The 16,866-nt window shown below is 43.5% G+C and overlaps 2 protein-coding genes across 4 annotated transcripts; both read right to left on the bottom strand.

Annotated features, from left to right (window-relative positions):
• Positions 1-265: 265 nt before the first annotated feature.
• On the bottom strand, positions 266-4,478 carry LOC133887103 (uncharacterized). 3 transcript variants are annotated; one of them, XM_062327020.1, is made up of 8 exons: positions 3,795-4,478; positions 2,753-2,989; positions 2,544-2,672; positions 2,389-2,457; positions 2,074-2,235; positions 1,399-1,627; positions 967-1,302; positions 266-845 (listed from the first exon to the last, which is right to left on the bottom strand). In XM_062327020.1, the coding sequence occupies exons 1-8, from the start codon at positions 4,374-4,376 to the stop codon at positions 694-696; spliced, it is 1,896 nt and encodes a 631-aa protein (XP_062183004.1). In that variant the 5' UTR covers positions 4,377-4,478; the 3' UTR covers positions 266-693. The 3 variants fall into 3 exon arrangements, with proteins under 3 accessions (XP_062183004.1, XP_062183005.1, XP_062183006.1); XM_062327021.1 differs by having other exon boundaries at positions 2,389-2,448; XM_062327022.1 differs by having other exon boundaries at positions 1,417-1,627; positions 3,795-4,477.
• A 3,954-nt stretch (positions 4,479-8,432) lies between these two features.
• On the bottom strand, positions 8,433-12,395 carry LOC133886945 (protein trichome birefringence-like 11). The gene is made up of 4 exons (XM_062326855.1): positions 11,746-12,395; positions 10,080-10,475; positions 9,376-9,534; positions 8,433-9,078 (listed from the first exon to the last, which is right to left on the bottom strand). Exons 1-4 carry the CDS (start codon positions 12,159-12,161, stop codon positions 8,700-8,702), a joined length of 1,350 nt encoding a protein of 449 aa, XP_062182839.1. The 5' UTR covers positions 12,162-12,395; the 3' UTR covers positions 8,433-8,699.
• Positions 12,396-16,866: the final 4,471 nt, after the last annotated feature.

Genomic DNA, 16,866 nt, shown 5'->3' with positions numbered 1-16,866 from the left:
ATTTATTTGAGATCAAGGTTATCAATATCTCGATCTGCATTTGTGGTCCTATACTTCAGCAGATGCATAAGCCTATGTTCTACCATCTTGACCAGGAAATACTGTAACACCATATGGTCAGGTATACTGGTGTAGTATTTCTGTTCTTCTCCAGGTGACGATCAAGGGTGAGCTGAACCTGTATTGTGTGTAAAATACAACTTAGTCCCACAACAATCCACAATACTTTGCAGAGACACCTGGTTAGCAAATAAGTCACGGCGTATAGTAGATACAGCTTCCGCACTCTATTCCAATTTTCAGTGTACAATCTACACTCTTGTATTCGAATTTTCAAAGTGGACAATCTACAAGTTTGGATCACCATCACATTGGGTTGTGCTGCTTGTGCACATCAATGTTCTGCATCACAGCCCAGTCTCAGTAGAGAGACATACACGATGAAGGAGTGAACTCGGAACTGTTTAGGCTTTGCTATACTAGTGCCATTATCAGGCACTACGGAAAGAATGGTGAAAACACTACTTGTACACATGAATGACCAGCACCACAACATATTCGCCATAGATGGATCCTCCAAAAGCAGACCCACAGGGTGCTTGTTCAGTTTCTCTCTATACTGCGCCTGGGACAACTTGATGAACAAGGTAAAAGCTTCTGATGCTTCCACCAGAATGAGCCAATTTTTACAGGTTACTCAACATGAGGGGCAAGTGTTGCTTCATTGTTCACTGATGAGACAGAGGTTTGTGACAGCAGGGGAGGATCAGAAGATATCCGATTTGCCCATAAATTTGCAACTTTAACAAAATAGTGATCACCATTCCACATGATGAGCTTCAGCCCTACATGAAAGTGACAAGAGAAATTAGTTGATCTCTAGAAAGAAAATATTGCTTTATTTTTTGAGATGTTTAGAGAGAAAATTTTCTTTCTGGGAAGAGTGTAACAGTAGCATAAGTTTACCTGGTACAAGACTAGTTGGTAGGAAGGTTAGTCTACATGTCATCTCGCCATTGGGAAGAACATTTTGTAGATTGGGTACTACAAGTTCGTTAATACACTTGATGGACTCAATAAGAGCTTTAGCAACAGAGGCATTTATGTGATTGCTGTCAACGACCATTTTAAGAGCCCTTTCTAAACCACTAGTCCAAGAATTATTGCAGCTGTCCAAACTGGCCAACATTTTACTCAACATTTCAGGTTCTGCAAGAACCCAAGGCTTGAAACACCGCAAGGAGAAATATAAGATCTGTGACACTATATATATCTCCCCAAGAGCAATAAAGCAATGGCCACCTGTAAAACCATCAGGATTACCAGTTTATAGTTGACTTTCTATCTGTGAACAACAATGATCACCAAAGAAAAACGAAACGACAAAGCAATGCTCACTTCTAAAAATATTTGTACCTTCAGAAACCACTTGGTCACAGACATTTGCATGGCAAGATTGACGCCAAAGTGCTGCACCATGCTGCAATTCTTGAGCACAGGACTGAAGCATACTGTACCATGCACCAACATAAGCACACTGCTCCTCTTTGGATGCTAGTTCCAAGGTATGTAGGGTGGACACGCTGTGCTTGTAAAGTTCAACTGCCACACTCGTGTCTTCCATTGCCTGTGGTTTAAGTATCAGACAGCTAACGTTCAGTCAATATATTATTTATTTTCCCCACTCAAAATCTCCATCAATCATGTGAACAAGAAGTAGAAGGTAAATTGCAAGATTGACTGCACATACTGCATAGTGTGAACAAGAAATGATCTCTTGAGAAAATTCTCAAGTGTCACTTTACCAAAAATGTTGACAATAAAAATCAATAGTGACATCAAAATTAAATCATGAAACCAGTCTAAGCAGAGAAAAACGGGTGATTCAGCAAGAAATCAAGTGTATTGATCTTGAGTAAATTGAAAATATAAAAACTAGAGTTGCAAGATTCGGCGATTTCAACAAAAAAAGACAAAGGAAAAATGTACGTGCAATTTTTGGTCAGCCAACAGTAGGAAAGTTCCTATTACAACGTATTATAATAACCAGAAAATTACTTAATATATACGTACCAGTGCTATCTTTTCTGCTAAACGATATTCTTGCTCAAAATCCTTCAGATGTTCCTCTTTGATACTGTTAAGCAGTTCAGTGATATATACATCACTTGAAGGATGTTCCTCTGTGCAAGAGCCTTTGGGAAATGAAGAATCTTGTAGCTTCTGATAGATTTCCTGGATAATGTGGAAAATGGTTTAAAAAGAATTATTTCAAGTGCTTGAGCTGATGCACATCAACATAATAATACACAAAAAAGTTATGGGTAAGACAAGCTTTAATATATTCACAAGACAAATCTCATTTATAGCCAGACAATCAGAACACACCTGAATTTCCCTTCCAATTGCTATCGCTTTCCTGTTTTCATCAGATAGTGTAGAACGCTTCTGTGCTTCCTGGGTGCAAACCCTTAATTACTGAATTATGAAGCAACAAAAAATATCAAGAATGTTGTTAATAAATGTAATGAGTAATCACTGACCCTAAGATCCTTCACATGCCGGGATATTAATGACAAGGACTCTTCTCTCAGCCTATGGTACAATTGAATCAACATGCTATCACTTGTTGATCTAATCGAGTGGTTTTCATCTGTTTCAAATGAAGAGTTCTGATCACTGACCATTAGTGTACATCAAAAGAAAAATAAAGTTTTATCCATGGATAACTTAAAATACAATGAGTGCTCACCATTTCGTTATTAGAGAACAAATCAGAAAAGCTCTGCACACTTTCTGCAGAGCTTTGCATAATGTGAATATCATCAGCCAGTTCGCTCTCTCTGTACAATTTGAGTATGGCTGCATTATTAGCTGGTGGGTAACTGGAGGCCTTAAGATCTGTAGTTTGAACATGGTTCAATTTTTCATCGACACTCGTAAATGATGACCAGTCTTCCTGGTCGCTTCCCAATGATTCTGTTATATCCTGAAAGATATTAAAATATTCAGATCAACCGATGGAGAAAGACCAATAGCCAGAAAGAGGATGGGGCTGGCAATGCAGTAGTTCCATAGGATTCTCTTCTGTAGAAAAAGAATATTATCGTTCATTGCAAGCACGAACGTGGTATCATTAAAACTGAATTGCTATCAAATACTCAGGGCCTGCCATTTGTCTGAATGGTGTTTCAGTCGGAGCTTCACACTCCAATATTCACCTTTGCTGTATGTAAGAACAGGCAAAACAATAACCTGCAAAGTAGTTCTACACTCTTACTAGAATGCAACAATTATGTGAACTGTTTTTCAGTTATCTTAGTCTTCTGAGAGGCCTAATGTTACAATACCAATGGGTTCAGCTAGGGATTTTCTAAACTTGGCCAAATTTGGCTGTCCACCTGAGAATTTGTAAGTAAGAATGAAAGAAACAAGGCACCCATCTCATACGCCAGCAAACAGCTTGCTCATCTTCATTACCATTTACCGCCACCTGTTTTCAACTATGCATTCTGTAAAGTGTCACATTCTATCATCTCCATGATGCCATGGTAAATTGTAATAACGCCACTGGAATAATACTGGGATCTTGAAACAATTATAGTTAATTATGAATTATATGGTTGGTTGTGATTGCAAAATCGTATTGGTGCAGGTAATGCGTTATTTTCGGATAGCGTTGATGCCACTACACCTCCTGTCTCCCGACATCTCATGAAATTTTGACAAAGACAGCTAAACGGATCGCGGCAGGTAAAAGAAGAAGAAAATGCATAACAGTGTGACACACTCACCTCAATTTTTCCAATTCCATCCCCATGCGCTAGACCGACTCCATTCAGGCCGGCAGGTGAGGCTGCCGTCGCCGCCTTGAATTCCCATCCGTCGTCTCCGAACCCGTCGTCATCCTCGGCCTCCGCGGTGACGGCGGCCGAGGGCGGCTGAGATCCGTAGAGACCGGCGATGAGGTCCTTCAGATCCGCGGGCCTCGACCCGGTGGAACCGAAGGACGGGGCGCGCTGGTGCGCCGTGGCGGTCGGCGGCGGCCCGGCCGGCCCTTCCTCCTCTTGCCCATCCTCCCCCTCGTCGTCGGCTCCGAACAGCGAGAGAGGGAGCGGGCCCCGTGGCTTCTCCCAGGAGGATGAAACCGTGGACGTGGCCGTCGGTGGTGCGGGCGGCGCGGACGCGTCCGGGTTGGATCCGAGCGGGCTTGCCACGAAGTCGCCCCAGTCGTCGTCGAACGCCGCGAAGGCGGCCGGTGTAGGGTCGGCGCGGGGCGGCTGGGGCGCGGGCGCGGAGGCGAAGGTGAAGTCGCCGAAATCGAAGTCTTCGCCGACAAAAGGCGCGGGGGGCGGCGGGAACGCGACGGCGTCCATCGCGAGGAGAGCAGCGCGGCGGCGTCGGCGTTGGCGCGCCCGCGCGTGCGTGCGTGCGTTGGTCGGCAGTTGGGAAAGGAGAGAATGGTGCAACGTCCACGCTCTCCCACGCAAATAAAGGAGCCGTTCATCCTGGGTTGTGCTACAAGAGAGTGACAGCCACGCGGTGTTACAGAATTTTTTTTTCTCTCTCGCTTGTACGCAAAAATGCGCATTCAAAACTTCAGTAAAAAAACGTATTCTGAATTTCTGATGCACGGAATGTCAAAAAAGCCTTCACGGCAATACTGTTCTGAAACTGTGCAATCACTGGAAATTCATCAGCTCTTCAGAGCAACTTCAACAGACTGCTAAATTTGATTGATCAAATCTCTATTTAGCTATCCACTTTAAAAAAAAAAATCTCCATATTTTTATGCATTTCAGCATACTGGTCAAATCTCACTCTCCATATCTCATATACAATATTTAATTCACAACGGTTGTTTCTTGCAACGACTTTATTACAACGACTATTGTACTCAACAACTATATTCCAACAGCTAGTTTTTTCAAACGACTTCTCAACAGCTATATCTCCGCTCTATATATGGGCAGCCATCCGATTGCTCCTCCTTCCATTTTTCCTCCTCTCTGCTACTCCTCCAACATCGATTCAGAAATGAGTCATCGCGGATTAGCCATGCAATATGTGTTGGATTCGTCATCGTCGAACGATCACGATGAAGTGATTCTTGTTGCAAGGTAGCTAGCTCGTCGACAACACCAGCTCGGTAATGCTCGACGCCATGAAGGTTCCATATCTAGATGGCAAAAACTTCAACGCGATAGAGTTGAAGGGCATGCAAGGCTATACTAAGATCATTTTTCAAATAATCCAACCTACGGTCCAATGTTCTTCCGACGCAGGTTTGCAATCTGTCTATATAGTTTTGTTCACCTTGTTTGAAGGTGTAGGTGTGAGGCCTGATGTTATCGCATTTACTGGATGAAGCGATGAAGTTACTTGATGGTATGGTATCGGTTGGCTTTAAACCTGATGTCGTCGCCTATAATACTTTGCTTCATGGCTACTGTAAAGCTGGCGAGATAGACAACACATTTAGTCTTTTCTGAGAAATGTTGAGTTGAGCAACGGAGTTACGCCTGGAGTTGTCACTTGTAGCATAATACTGCATGGTTTATTTCAGACTGGGAGATTTGCTGCAGCAAAGGAACTCTATCTAGATATGATCAAAAGTGGAATACAGTAGGACATTTGCATGTACAACATAATTCTAGACGGGCTTTGCAAAAATAATTGTGTTGGTGATGCATTCAAAATGTTTCAGATCCTATGTTCCAAGGATATTCAGCTTGAAATCATTACTTTCAATATTATGACTGATGCTTTGCTCAAAGGTGGCAGAAAGGAAGATGCCATGGATTTATTTGCTTCTATCTATGCCAACGGTTTTTAGCAATGGAAAAGAGTTCCGATGTTGTGACCTACCGCTTAGGGATAGAAGATCTCGTAAAAGAAGGGGCGAATCTACAACCCCGGCGAGCTCTGGCGGCCTAGCCGCCGCGGAGCAACAACAACCCCCCCCCCCCTCCAGTGGCAGATCTATGACCCCGAGGTAAGCAAAGGCGAAGGAGAAAACCATCAGAAATGCAGTCTCCCTAGATCAGCATCAGGGGGGATAGAAGGGGAGTGCTGGCATATCGAGATCGAGAGCGCCGGCCATGGGGGACGCCGATGAGCAGAAGGCAGACGGGCAGATCGAGAGCTTCGACCGTTGAATGGGACTGAAGCCGTCACCGAGATAGGATATAAATAGTCAAATATGCTAATTGTGTTGGAGAGCAGTATCTTTATATTTATATATAAATATAATAATACATTTAGTATTCCTTTTGATCATAAATATTTAATATTTTAAAAAATGTGCGATCAAACTTTTAAAACATTTATTTGAAAATATATAAATCATATATGTAGATTGTTTATTTTTTAAAATATATATAGATTTTGAAAATTTTATAAGATTATAAAAGTATTTTTAAGATAGATTATGTAATATCAAAAATATCATTATTTTTATGGAAGAGAATAACATAAACTAACTCATCTGTTATAGATTAATTTTAGTTCTGAATTAGTCACGCATGTAAAATGCAGAAAATGATTTGAAATTGTATCAAGGGATCAAAATCTATCCCAAGACCAAACTGGAAGAGGATCATCTGACTTTACAAAGTAAAGTTTTTTAAAGTCAGAGGGAAATAGTACCCGTGACTTTAGGAAAATGTGAGACGTTGGATGGGAAGCGAATAGTTACTATAGAACACCTCACAAAACCCTGTTCCTCTCTGCCTTTAGACCATCTCCAACAACAGCTTCATCCCAGTCCCGAGCGGCATCCACGTCGGATGCCGCTCGGCGTCACCCCGCAAATGCGTCCAACGGAGTCGCTATCCAGGTCTACAGGGAAGCAGCGTCCGTTTTGGTCACCTCAAAATTGCCGGCGTCAACGAGCGTCTGCATCACTGTTCCTGCGCGCGTGGCACCCAACAGCCACTGCTCCCGCCAACTGGAGGAAGTTCAGAGTGGTGCGGGCAGAGGGGGAGGTGGAGGGAGGAGGACGCTGGAGGGGGAGGCCCGAGAGGAGGAGGCCTGGGAGGGGGAGGCGGAGGGAGGGGGAGGTGCGGGAGGGGGAGGCGCCATTGGGGAGGTGCCGTTGGGGGATGCCCGGGAGGAGGAGTCGCCGGAGGGGGAGGCCCGGGAGGGGGAGGCGGAAGGAGGGGAGGCGCCGTTGGGGGATGCCCGGGAGGAGGAGGAGCCGGAGAGGGAGGCGCCGGAGGGGGACGCCCGGGAGGGGGAGGCCGCCGCTAGAAGAAGAGATAAGAGAGGACGGCGGAAAAAGAAGAGAACGAAAAGGGTGATTGAAAGAAAAGATTATAATATAGGAAGAAGAGATAAGAGAGGACGGCCCGAGGAAGATTCTAGATGGTCACTTGGTAGGAGCAGCCAGGGTTGGGCAGTTAATTTACCAACTGTACAACAGGAGTGTTGAAAGTTCGATCAATCCATTCATGGATCCAGTTGGTCAGTCATGTCTAGTAAAAAAAAGGAACAAAAATGGCGACACGCGGAGCCGGCAGAGCAAATAGCAAGACGAGGATCCGATTTTGTAGAAAGATTTTTTTTACGTCACATGTTTCACTTTTTTCTCTCAATTACACGTAATAATTGTTAGATCAAATAAGTATAATATGAATAAGGATCTTGTAAGGATCTTTTGATAAACGATAGTATAGAATTTCTTTCTCAGAGCAAAGGAGAGGAGAAGACGACTTTCGGTAAGGAAGGGGAGGTGTTTTGGGCCCAAAATGGCCGAGGTGGGCTGCCATCCAACTGTCGCATCAAGAGTCCCAGCCAACACCCTTGTGAATTGTGATCCGAACTCAATGCAGCTCGTGCGATGCTTCACGTCTTGACGCCCAAGAGAAAAAGTAACAGAGAGTATGTAAACAGCATAAAAATTCTCTTTACATCATTCGCTGCAGGCCCCTTTGTTCTGATTTCGAGTTTTTTAAGATAATATTAATTTAATAGAAAATTGTTCAAATAGCATCGGTTTAAAAAAAAGTATAAATAGTATCCTATCGACATGCTAAAAAACCGATTAGACACCTATCATTATCCGATTAGACACCTATCAGCATTTTGCCTGCCAATAGGTCGGCACGGCAGTCGGGCACACCTCCTGTCGATAGGAGATCAAGCCGACAGGGTCTGTCGGCATATAGACTCCTGACAGGCTTACCTGCTTTGCCGATAGGTTACCGTTTGAATCGGTGCGAGAGAAAACCGAACGGACGATGTGGGGAAATAATGGGCCCTATCGACACCCGGTTTGCCGACAGGCTCTGACCATGTTCACCACTGCTTACACAATAACCTATGTATGCAACTAGCAACTGCAGAGAGCTACAGTCAAATGCATTAGATCATCTGCTCACATTTTACTGTCCCATCCACTGCAGAGGATCGGGATCCTACAAATTCCCTTCACTATACGCTAAACTACTTCTACCTTAGCTATTCACTAACCTCAGCATATGTAACAGACACGTCAGGGTGGTGCAGCTTCCTGCAAACCGACACCCATGATTCAAACATGTGTCTCGCCATTCTGGCATTCTAATTGGTATGTCATCAGCAGCGTCATCGCCCAGGATGACCATGAGCTTGCTTTGTCATGACGAGCTGCTGCTGGATACACCTCTATCTTGAGTCTTCACCAATACATCATTTCCTAGCTCACCCCTTGTATTTTATCAGCCAGTGTTCAGCGTTTCAGTGCCAGCAAGGGGAACATTTTGATCCATCCGCTTATGTCTTTTCATGACGAGGGCATAGAGAAGCTCATTCCAGGTATCAGGGACTCCAGGTAGGCACCAGTGGCTGCAATCCTGTTTGTAGCGAGAGACAGGTCCTGAAGGGCTTAGGTATAATGAGAGGTGCCCGTCTTTTCGCTGAGCTGTCATCTGTGTCACGTTCAGCATGTCTAACCCATCAAGCTTAGGTCTGAGATTATTCCCGAGAAAATCATTCACGGGTTTAAGCATGTCAGCCCATTCTTCCAGCGACTTGAGTGGCGCCACATCCGGAAGAGTTTCTAAGTGACAGCTCCCACCAGTGTTCCAGTCACCACCTCTGCAGAACATATTGGTTACTCTTGTTAAAGAGGCATTTAACATATTGGTTACTCTTGTTAAAGAGGCAGTTTAACATATCACTGGAAAACACATCTTACTCATGTATTTGGATAGAAATTTCAATAGAATGAAGAAGCAAATGCATGTGCTGTTCAAGGCTTCAAGCACTTTTCGCGGTAACATGATTCAGTTTAGAAAAGATACAACATAAAGAATCTCAAATACTGTCGAATAATTCTAGAACAAGGAAACAGATGAGGGAAGTGAGCACTGGAAAGTGGGCGGCTGCACAAACCTGAAATGCACAGGAGCATATGTACGGTAGATGACATGGGTCTTGCTTGTGTCAACTTCTTTGTGAAGCCAATCAGACAATGTCTGTATTGATCTTCGGAAAGCATCTGCAACAGTCATCTCCATTTTCACTTCATCTCCTTCTTGGAAGTAGGCACCCCTGATATAAAACATGACAGCAAGTCAGCAAACCTAGCTTCAACAACTATAGTAAGTAGCTCTGGATGCACCAAAGGAATTTTAAGGGCTTCTGCATTCTACTGTAACCACATGGTCCACATCCCAACACTCCATATCCTCAACAGTCTCATGATCACATCATTTTCTCAATAGCTAACAGCAAATATCATATGTGAATACATGTCATGGGCATGGATAACTGGATACTAATCCTTATGAAATAGAAGTGCTGTTACATCACTGGCAGCAGTGTGAAATGCATTAAGTCAGAAACTGAAAGATGAGTTCTCGAACATGACGATCACATTTCACTAATCAAAACAATATTGCAAAAAACATTCAATGTATGGAGATAGCTATTTCTCTAAGAAACTACTTAGGACATAAAGAACAAGATTTAGGGTAAAAAAAATTCATTGAAGGTAATATCACTGGCTCACTGCGACCTTAAAAAAGACCACACCGAAAAGAAACCGTTACCAAGAAAAACCATTAAGTCAACATAATCCAAAAAGTTATTCTTACCCCCTGATTGTTTTCTCATTGTTCCACCAGTGCCCAGTGTTGAAGATCAATACATCAGCATCCTTCCACTTACCCCGGTCAGACATCCAATCCATGGCATCCACCCGAATTGTGTACTTAACAATCTTGGGGGCTCCAGCTGGCGCACGACCTTGAAGGACTATAAAAGGAGATCTGTAGTATTCCACAGTGCAATTGTAGTCTCTAAAGTTGAAAATCAAGAAACCCATGTGCTTTGTGATGGGACTCCCATTAACTTCATAGATGGAGCTCTTGTTTAGAACAGCAGCAGAGAGCATACAAAGTAGAGACTCCCATTGGTTCCTTCCAATTGAATCACCAACGAATACTACTCTTCTGTTTCGTAGCTTCTCCAGCATACTTTCGGCATCAAATCTAACAAATCAAAGGAAAAAAATGATCAAAATAGAAAAGGTACAAATTATGCTAGTGCACAAATGTGGATTGTCCAGATTGTTCCTTAACCCAAACTACAAGCACCACATGACGTACAAAGCCACAAAAAAATACGTACTACTTTCAGTTACAATACAAGCCACTATTTTTCAGCTTTGCCCATAAAGGGTCATGATTCATCTGTCCATCAGTAACACAAATGCGTTAAGCATAAGGAACTATTTGCTGCAGTCATAGCTGCAACTTTCGTCCATACATTATATAAGATCATCCAACAACTGCACCTGCCCTCTGCAGTATGCAGCCTGCACACCCTAAATATGTATAATTCTACTAAATGCCACCATCAGCAGTTCAAATTAAAGGCATGCCCAATTAATGGTAGCAGATAGTAGCACAATCTGTTGTGATTTTGCTGTTTTTGCAATCATGGTGTTCGATGAGTCAACATGACTATGATTGATGCTAGCACCATGCAACCAACACCATAAATCCCTATTGTTAGTTTGTGATATATAGTGCAATGTTGCTGGTGGCATACTAGAATTAGATGATGGGTTCAGTTCAGAACTAAGGGACATAAGCAACAAACCTTTCTGTTAACAAAGACAGTTGAACATGGCATTAAGAAGGTAAACAGAAAACTGGCCACTCAATAAATAACAGGAAGACGCCACCTTTCCATCAAAGCTTGCAAGATGGCAACATCATGAAAGACTGACTAATTAAACAATACCGTTTAATTAACTAATATATCTTCCCAGGACTAACTATGTGCATAGTATTGTTTTCTGACCGAGTAGCAAGCAAAGAGCATCGAGTTTCCAATCGTGCTACGCCTTCCCAAGGTGGGGTGCTTGTCGACAGCCTCGTGTTCCAATAATCTAATGTTAACAAGGATTCCAATTTTTAAATTGCACAACCATCGATCCGCATTTGAAGCAAGATGTTCAGATGCCTTTAATTACAGATTGCACTCATGAAGGACCCTTCTTGGAAACTGGGACTAGCATTGTCAAAACAATCCTGATTCAGTCAACAGTGTGACAGGGGATTTCAAGCAAGATGTTCAGATGTCTTTAATTCAACAAGCTTGCCAATTAACCGGAAGTTGTAGATCACTCTCACCAGACATTCTAAGCAGTTGCTACCTAAATTCTCAAAACCACCCAAATCCAGTAAGCAAATATAAGGGAAGGGTGGCAACTGCCAATGAAGCAACAAGGAGTAAGAAACACATGTAACCAACCTTGGGAGATCGCAGCGCGACGGCTGCCACCGCCACTTGGTGTAGGACGCGTCGGGGCGGCCGTTCTCAGAGCACCGGAACCCGACGTCCAGGAAGGGGCAGTCCCGGGAGTCGTACAGCGGGGAGCCGTCGTCCCACACCCATTCGCCGTCGAACAGGTCGCACTCCTCCTTCCCCGCCGCCACCTTCCCGCGCGCCGCCGAAGCCTCGGTCGCGATGGAGACCCCGCCGGTCCAGCGCTTCTTGGGCGCCGCCGACAGCGCGGAGCCGAAGTAGACCGAGCAGCGGAGCGAGGCGGCGCATAGGAGCAGCAGAAGCGCGGCGGCGGCCACCGCAGCGAGACCCGCCATGCCCGACTTCTCCAACCGCCCCTTGACAACCCGGCGCGCCAGGCGCTTCACCGGCGAGCCCACCATTGCCGCCTCCCTCCGAAACAGAAACGAGGAAAGAAGCCAATAGCGGAAACTAACAGCACAAGCAACGAAGCGAATATTTCTTCTCCCCCCGGTGACTCGGTTCTTGGTCTTGCCTCCCTTCGCCCCCGCCGCGCCAGGCGTCTCAGGAGCCGCGGCGCGTGCGCGACATGGAAGACGAGGGGAGTGGTGGGGTGGCGGAGGTGGCGCGGCGTGTTTTTATGAGATAGCGATGGGAATTGGGAAAGCAATCTGTTTCCGCTTTCATTTGGTTGTTTTGGGCTTTTGGCAAAGTTCCACCAAAATTCCTTGTACGTCGTTAGAATTTAAACTTTTGTCTTATATCATCTAAAATTTATATTTTTTTATTTGTCACTGGATCAAATATGTTATTTATTTCTAATGGCAGAGAAGGGAGGGAGTGATATATTTTGAATGGCATAAGAAGGGAGAGAGTGGTATAAAAGTGATAACATATTTGATTCAGTGGCATAGAAGAGAAGCATGATTTTTAGATGGTACGTAAGACAAAGTTTAAGTTCTAATGACATATAAAGAATTTTCTTAAAAACAATTTAAATCCGGATATCTTTAGCTCTGAGAATTCGTAAAGTTGGAGTTGTGAGTACATCAAGAATATTTGGTTGATATCTTATTTCAATTTTAGGTTATGAAAAGATGTTTAATTCATTTTATATTAGTCTAAAAATCCTAGATCTGAAGTTGAGCTGACATCTGAAGTTCTGACAAATATGATCTTAGTTCATCTCTAACCATATTCCCTTTATTTCGTTCCCTTCCTGATTCACTTCCTTATTCTCATTCTCTTTATTTTTTCTTATCTCTAACAGTTTCACTTCGAAGGGAAAGAAGAGAGAATCTCATTCTGAAAGGAATGACCTTAGAAATTCTTTTATGATGAGAACTGTGAAAAAAACTATTAAAACATTAAAAAAAATAAAAATCACTTCACGATGGAATTTTTTTTTTTGTCCTCAACAGAAAACCCGTTAGCCGTAGCCTTACTAATTGGAAATCCAAGGGTCATTTGGTGTTGGTGGTGCTACTACTAATTGCTGCACTGTCATAGGCCATTAGTGCAGACTGTTTTATTTGTTGAGGTTTTTCTGAATTACGGTTGGGTGTTAGTTGGGCCGTGTAAAGAGGGTGAGGTAGAAGTGGATTCCCGGGTGAGGAGGCTATCAATTCGGCCGTGCAAGGCTAGTACGAGAGTGAGTACTCATCAAGTACTCTAAGGCTAGTGCGAGAGTGATAAAAAAATGTTAGGCAACCTAAAATTTGTAATTCAACGTGGACATATCTTGATCATTTAAAAAAATCGATTCTTAAAAAAAAAATGTTAGGCACCTTGCAAAGCTACGTATGAGAGTAAGTACTCATCAAGTACTAAGTCTTGCTTAAAAAAATGTTAGGAAACCTAAAATTTGTAATTAAATGTAGACTTTCCTTGATCTCTTTAAAGATTCAATTCTATTTTTTAGATTTTTGATACTATATATATGAAATAGAATACCTCATTGTAAACACAGATAAATAAAGAATAAGTATTTTTTTTCCTATATTGTATCTTATTTGTAATTGTTCCCTTGAGGGATCGCTGGACTACACCCGCTAGTAGCGGTTTCTCAACACGTTATCAGCACAAAGCTCTACATAGACCATAGCGGAACGAATCTACTCGCGATCGATCTGCATTGCATCGACATCATTGTTAAGCGGCAGGTCATGGCCTAACCTATATGCCCTACGAGGCACGAATCTGTTCGTAAGAATTGAAAGGTACAAACGATTCGGTACGTGCTCTTGCAACTATTGTTTTTGCTTCGGATCTGTACATCTGCATGAATAACATGAACAATATGTGAACAGTAGCGTGAATAGCACATCGCAATGAATAGCATAGCAAACCAGTAGCGTGGACTGCATCGGCGTGAACACGACATAGAACTGGTAAGGCCCGTAGCCGCCACAATGCCGTCGGCCGAAACCCGACGGTCGTCCCCTTACACAGAACGCGGTGGCTCGATGGCCACCGCCACAGATCGAGGAAAAAAAGAAAGGCACCGCCCGAAGCAGCACTACCGCCCATATGCCGCCATGATGGCGATGTCGCTCTGCACTGAGCCACCGTGCTTCACCTCGCCAGACTGCTCGTAGCACGATCACCTTGCCTAGGCCTCACTGTGCCAGCGAACAGTCCGGATCTGGTGGCCGAACCGCTGGATCCGGCGCCGCACTCGAGTCTCCTGCACCACCTCGCTTTGACGGCCGAATTGCCCGGATCGGGCGACCCCTCGCCTCATGCCCAGTTGGCGTGTTGACGCCTCGATCCACCACACACACGCCGCCCGAAGCGGCGCTGCTGCACCCCTTGGAGGACCACCCCGCTACCCACAAGCTCTCGGGTTGCCGCCCGCCGTGCGCCCGACCATGCCATTGCATTGCCCAAAGCGACACCACTGTGCGCCACATCGCCGCCTGGACCACGTGCCACCACTTGAAGCCGAGCCACTAGGACGCCCGCCACCATCGCTTGGCAGCGCTAGAAGCGCATCTGCGCCGGAGCAATGGCCGATGGAAGCGTAGGACGTCATCCTCCGGTCGATGGACGTCGCGCCACCTCTGGCAGCCGAGCCTCTCAGCCAAGCCATCTGTCTCGATGGCGGCTAAAGTTTCTAAACCTTAGCTGCCCCTTGAATAGAAGGCGTGTGGGCCAAATGGGTCAGGCTAGCCCAAGCTAGCAGGTCGGCCAAATGAAGCAAGAAAAACCAAAGAAATAGAGAAGTAAAAGAAAATTTTGAAATTTTGCTTTTAACCCCCTAGGTTTTTCTTTAATTAAGCGTAGTCCCTGTATTTTGCATTTAAACCCCTAGTAGTTCTAAAAATTATCCAGAGGCTCTGATTTTGCATATTAGATCATGTGGTTTCTCGAAATTACGCAAATCCTGGAATTTTACGTATAAACCCATGGACTTTGCATAAAAACCCCCAAAATACTTTTTCTGCATGAAAGTACCTCTAGAATTTGAATTTTGTATCTGTTTTTAGCAATTATACATTATTTATTTCTATGTTATTGTTACTGTTTAAATTTCATGTTATGCATTTAAATTCAATAGTATTCATATAATAGCATAGAAAATATCAGAAAATTTGCAGCAATCCTACTTAGCAACACGATGTAACTTTACTAGTAGCAATACTTGCATCATTTGAATATATAAATGGCTGGCATCACGAACAAGGAGTTCGATGAGCTGAGTGCAGATGGCCGCAACTATCTCACTTGAGCATCGGATGTCCAGATTGTACTAGGAGCGAGAAAAGCTTCATGCTGTCATTGGCTTAGGAACAAGTTGTGCAATGGTTCCCACGGAGGACGAGAATGATTAGAACTTCATTTTGTACGCTACCATCTCTTCCCAACTTTGAAGGATGAGTGCATGGCAATGACTAGCGCTAAGGCAATATGGGACGCACTGTAAGAATGGCTCCGGTTTTGTTTTTATGACTACAAGTATGTCAGAAAGTATAACTCTGCGTTGCGCTACATTTGCATACTCCCGTGTCTCTGTGAGAAAAAGATCACAGAAGAGGAGAAAATTGAGAAGATTCTCTCCACTTTCCACTCGAATGCAGCAGAATCTACACGCAATCACCGTCGGTCGAAATACAATAAGTATTCTGAATTGATTGATATGTTGCAGCTTCATAAAGTTCATGACGAAGTTATAAACAAGAACTTCTTATCCCAGTCGCAAGAGAGGAGTAATGGCCTAGAAGTCAATCACAGCTTTTTTAAAGTATGCAAGAGTCGTAATAAGAAACGGTGGAAGAGAGGAAGGAAAGTGGTGACAGACAATGTAAAGCCTAATGATGATAATGCAAGATAATGAAAGAAGTCAAGCCATATGATGGACATAAACAAAATCTACAAAGCACCAAAACATGCTGTGGAAGCATACCAGAAGAAGTAGAAGGAACAACCAGAAGCACACCTCACCATTGCAGTGGGGATGGAGATGGACAAAGTAGCCATAATTAAAATGGTATCATCTCATATGGAAGTTGATGACGCTTCCACACTAACAGTAAAAGACCTCCCAATAAAGAATGCATAGGCCTCTACTTTACCCTCATCCACTGCTATAGAAGATGTTACGAAGGATGAAGCGGAAAAGAAAGCCATTGAAAAAGAAGTGGCTGAATACTTCACACTCTATCTAGAATTAGGGTAATCAACCATATTGAATTTAGAAGGATTGAATGAATAAATGAAAGCTCTAGAATAGCAAGCTTAGCTGCAAACAATATTTTTTGCTATTTAATAGAATAAGTGTGACGCCCGAATGGAAGAAGTGTGTATTGTGGATAATGAAACCACAAACACCATCTTAAGAAAAATATATGTATTTTCAGTCTATCAGAAACCAGCACGTAGGCGAAAGCATGTCAGAGGAAGGGGCCAAGGTAGGGGTGCCGTCCTACCAAACAATTAATCGTTGGCTTGCAAATTTCCACATCAAAAACATATATTATGAACCCTACCAGTAATATGTGTGCAAACAAAATACAACGTTATATGATAGGGTACAACTTATTCAATTACAAACAACATGGTGCAATGAAATATTATGTAGGGCTAAGGCAGTACATCAGGATACATTATTTCTAGTCATAATGAATT

This window comes from Phragmites australis, chromosome 12 (genome assembly GCF_958298935.1).
Source record: "Phragmites australis chromosome 12, lpPhrAust1.1, whole genome shotgun sequence".
In the NCBI taxonomy this organism is placed as follows: domain Eukaryota; kingdom Viridiplantae; phylum Streptophyta; class Magnoliopsida; order Poales; family Poaceae; genus Phragmites; species Phragmites australis.
This window is presented reverse-complemented; position numbering and strand designations above follow the sequence as displayed.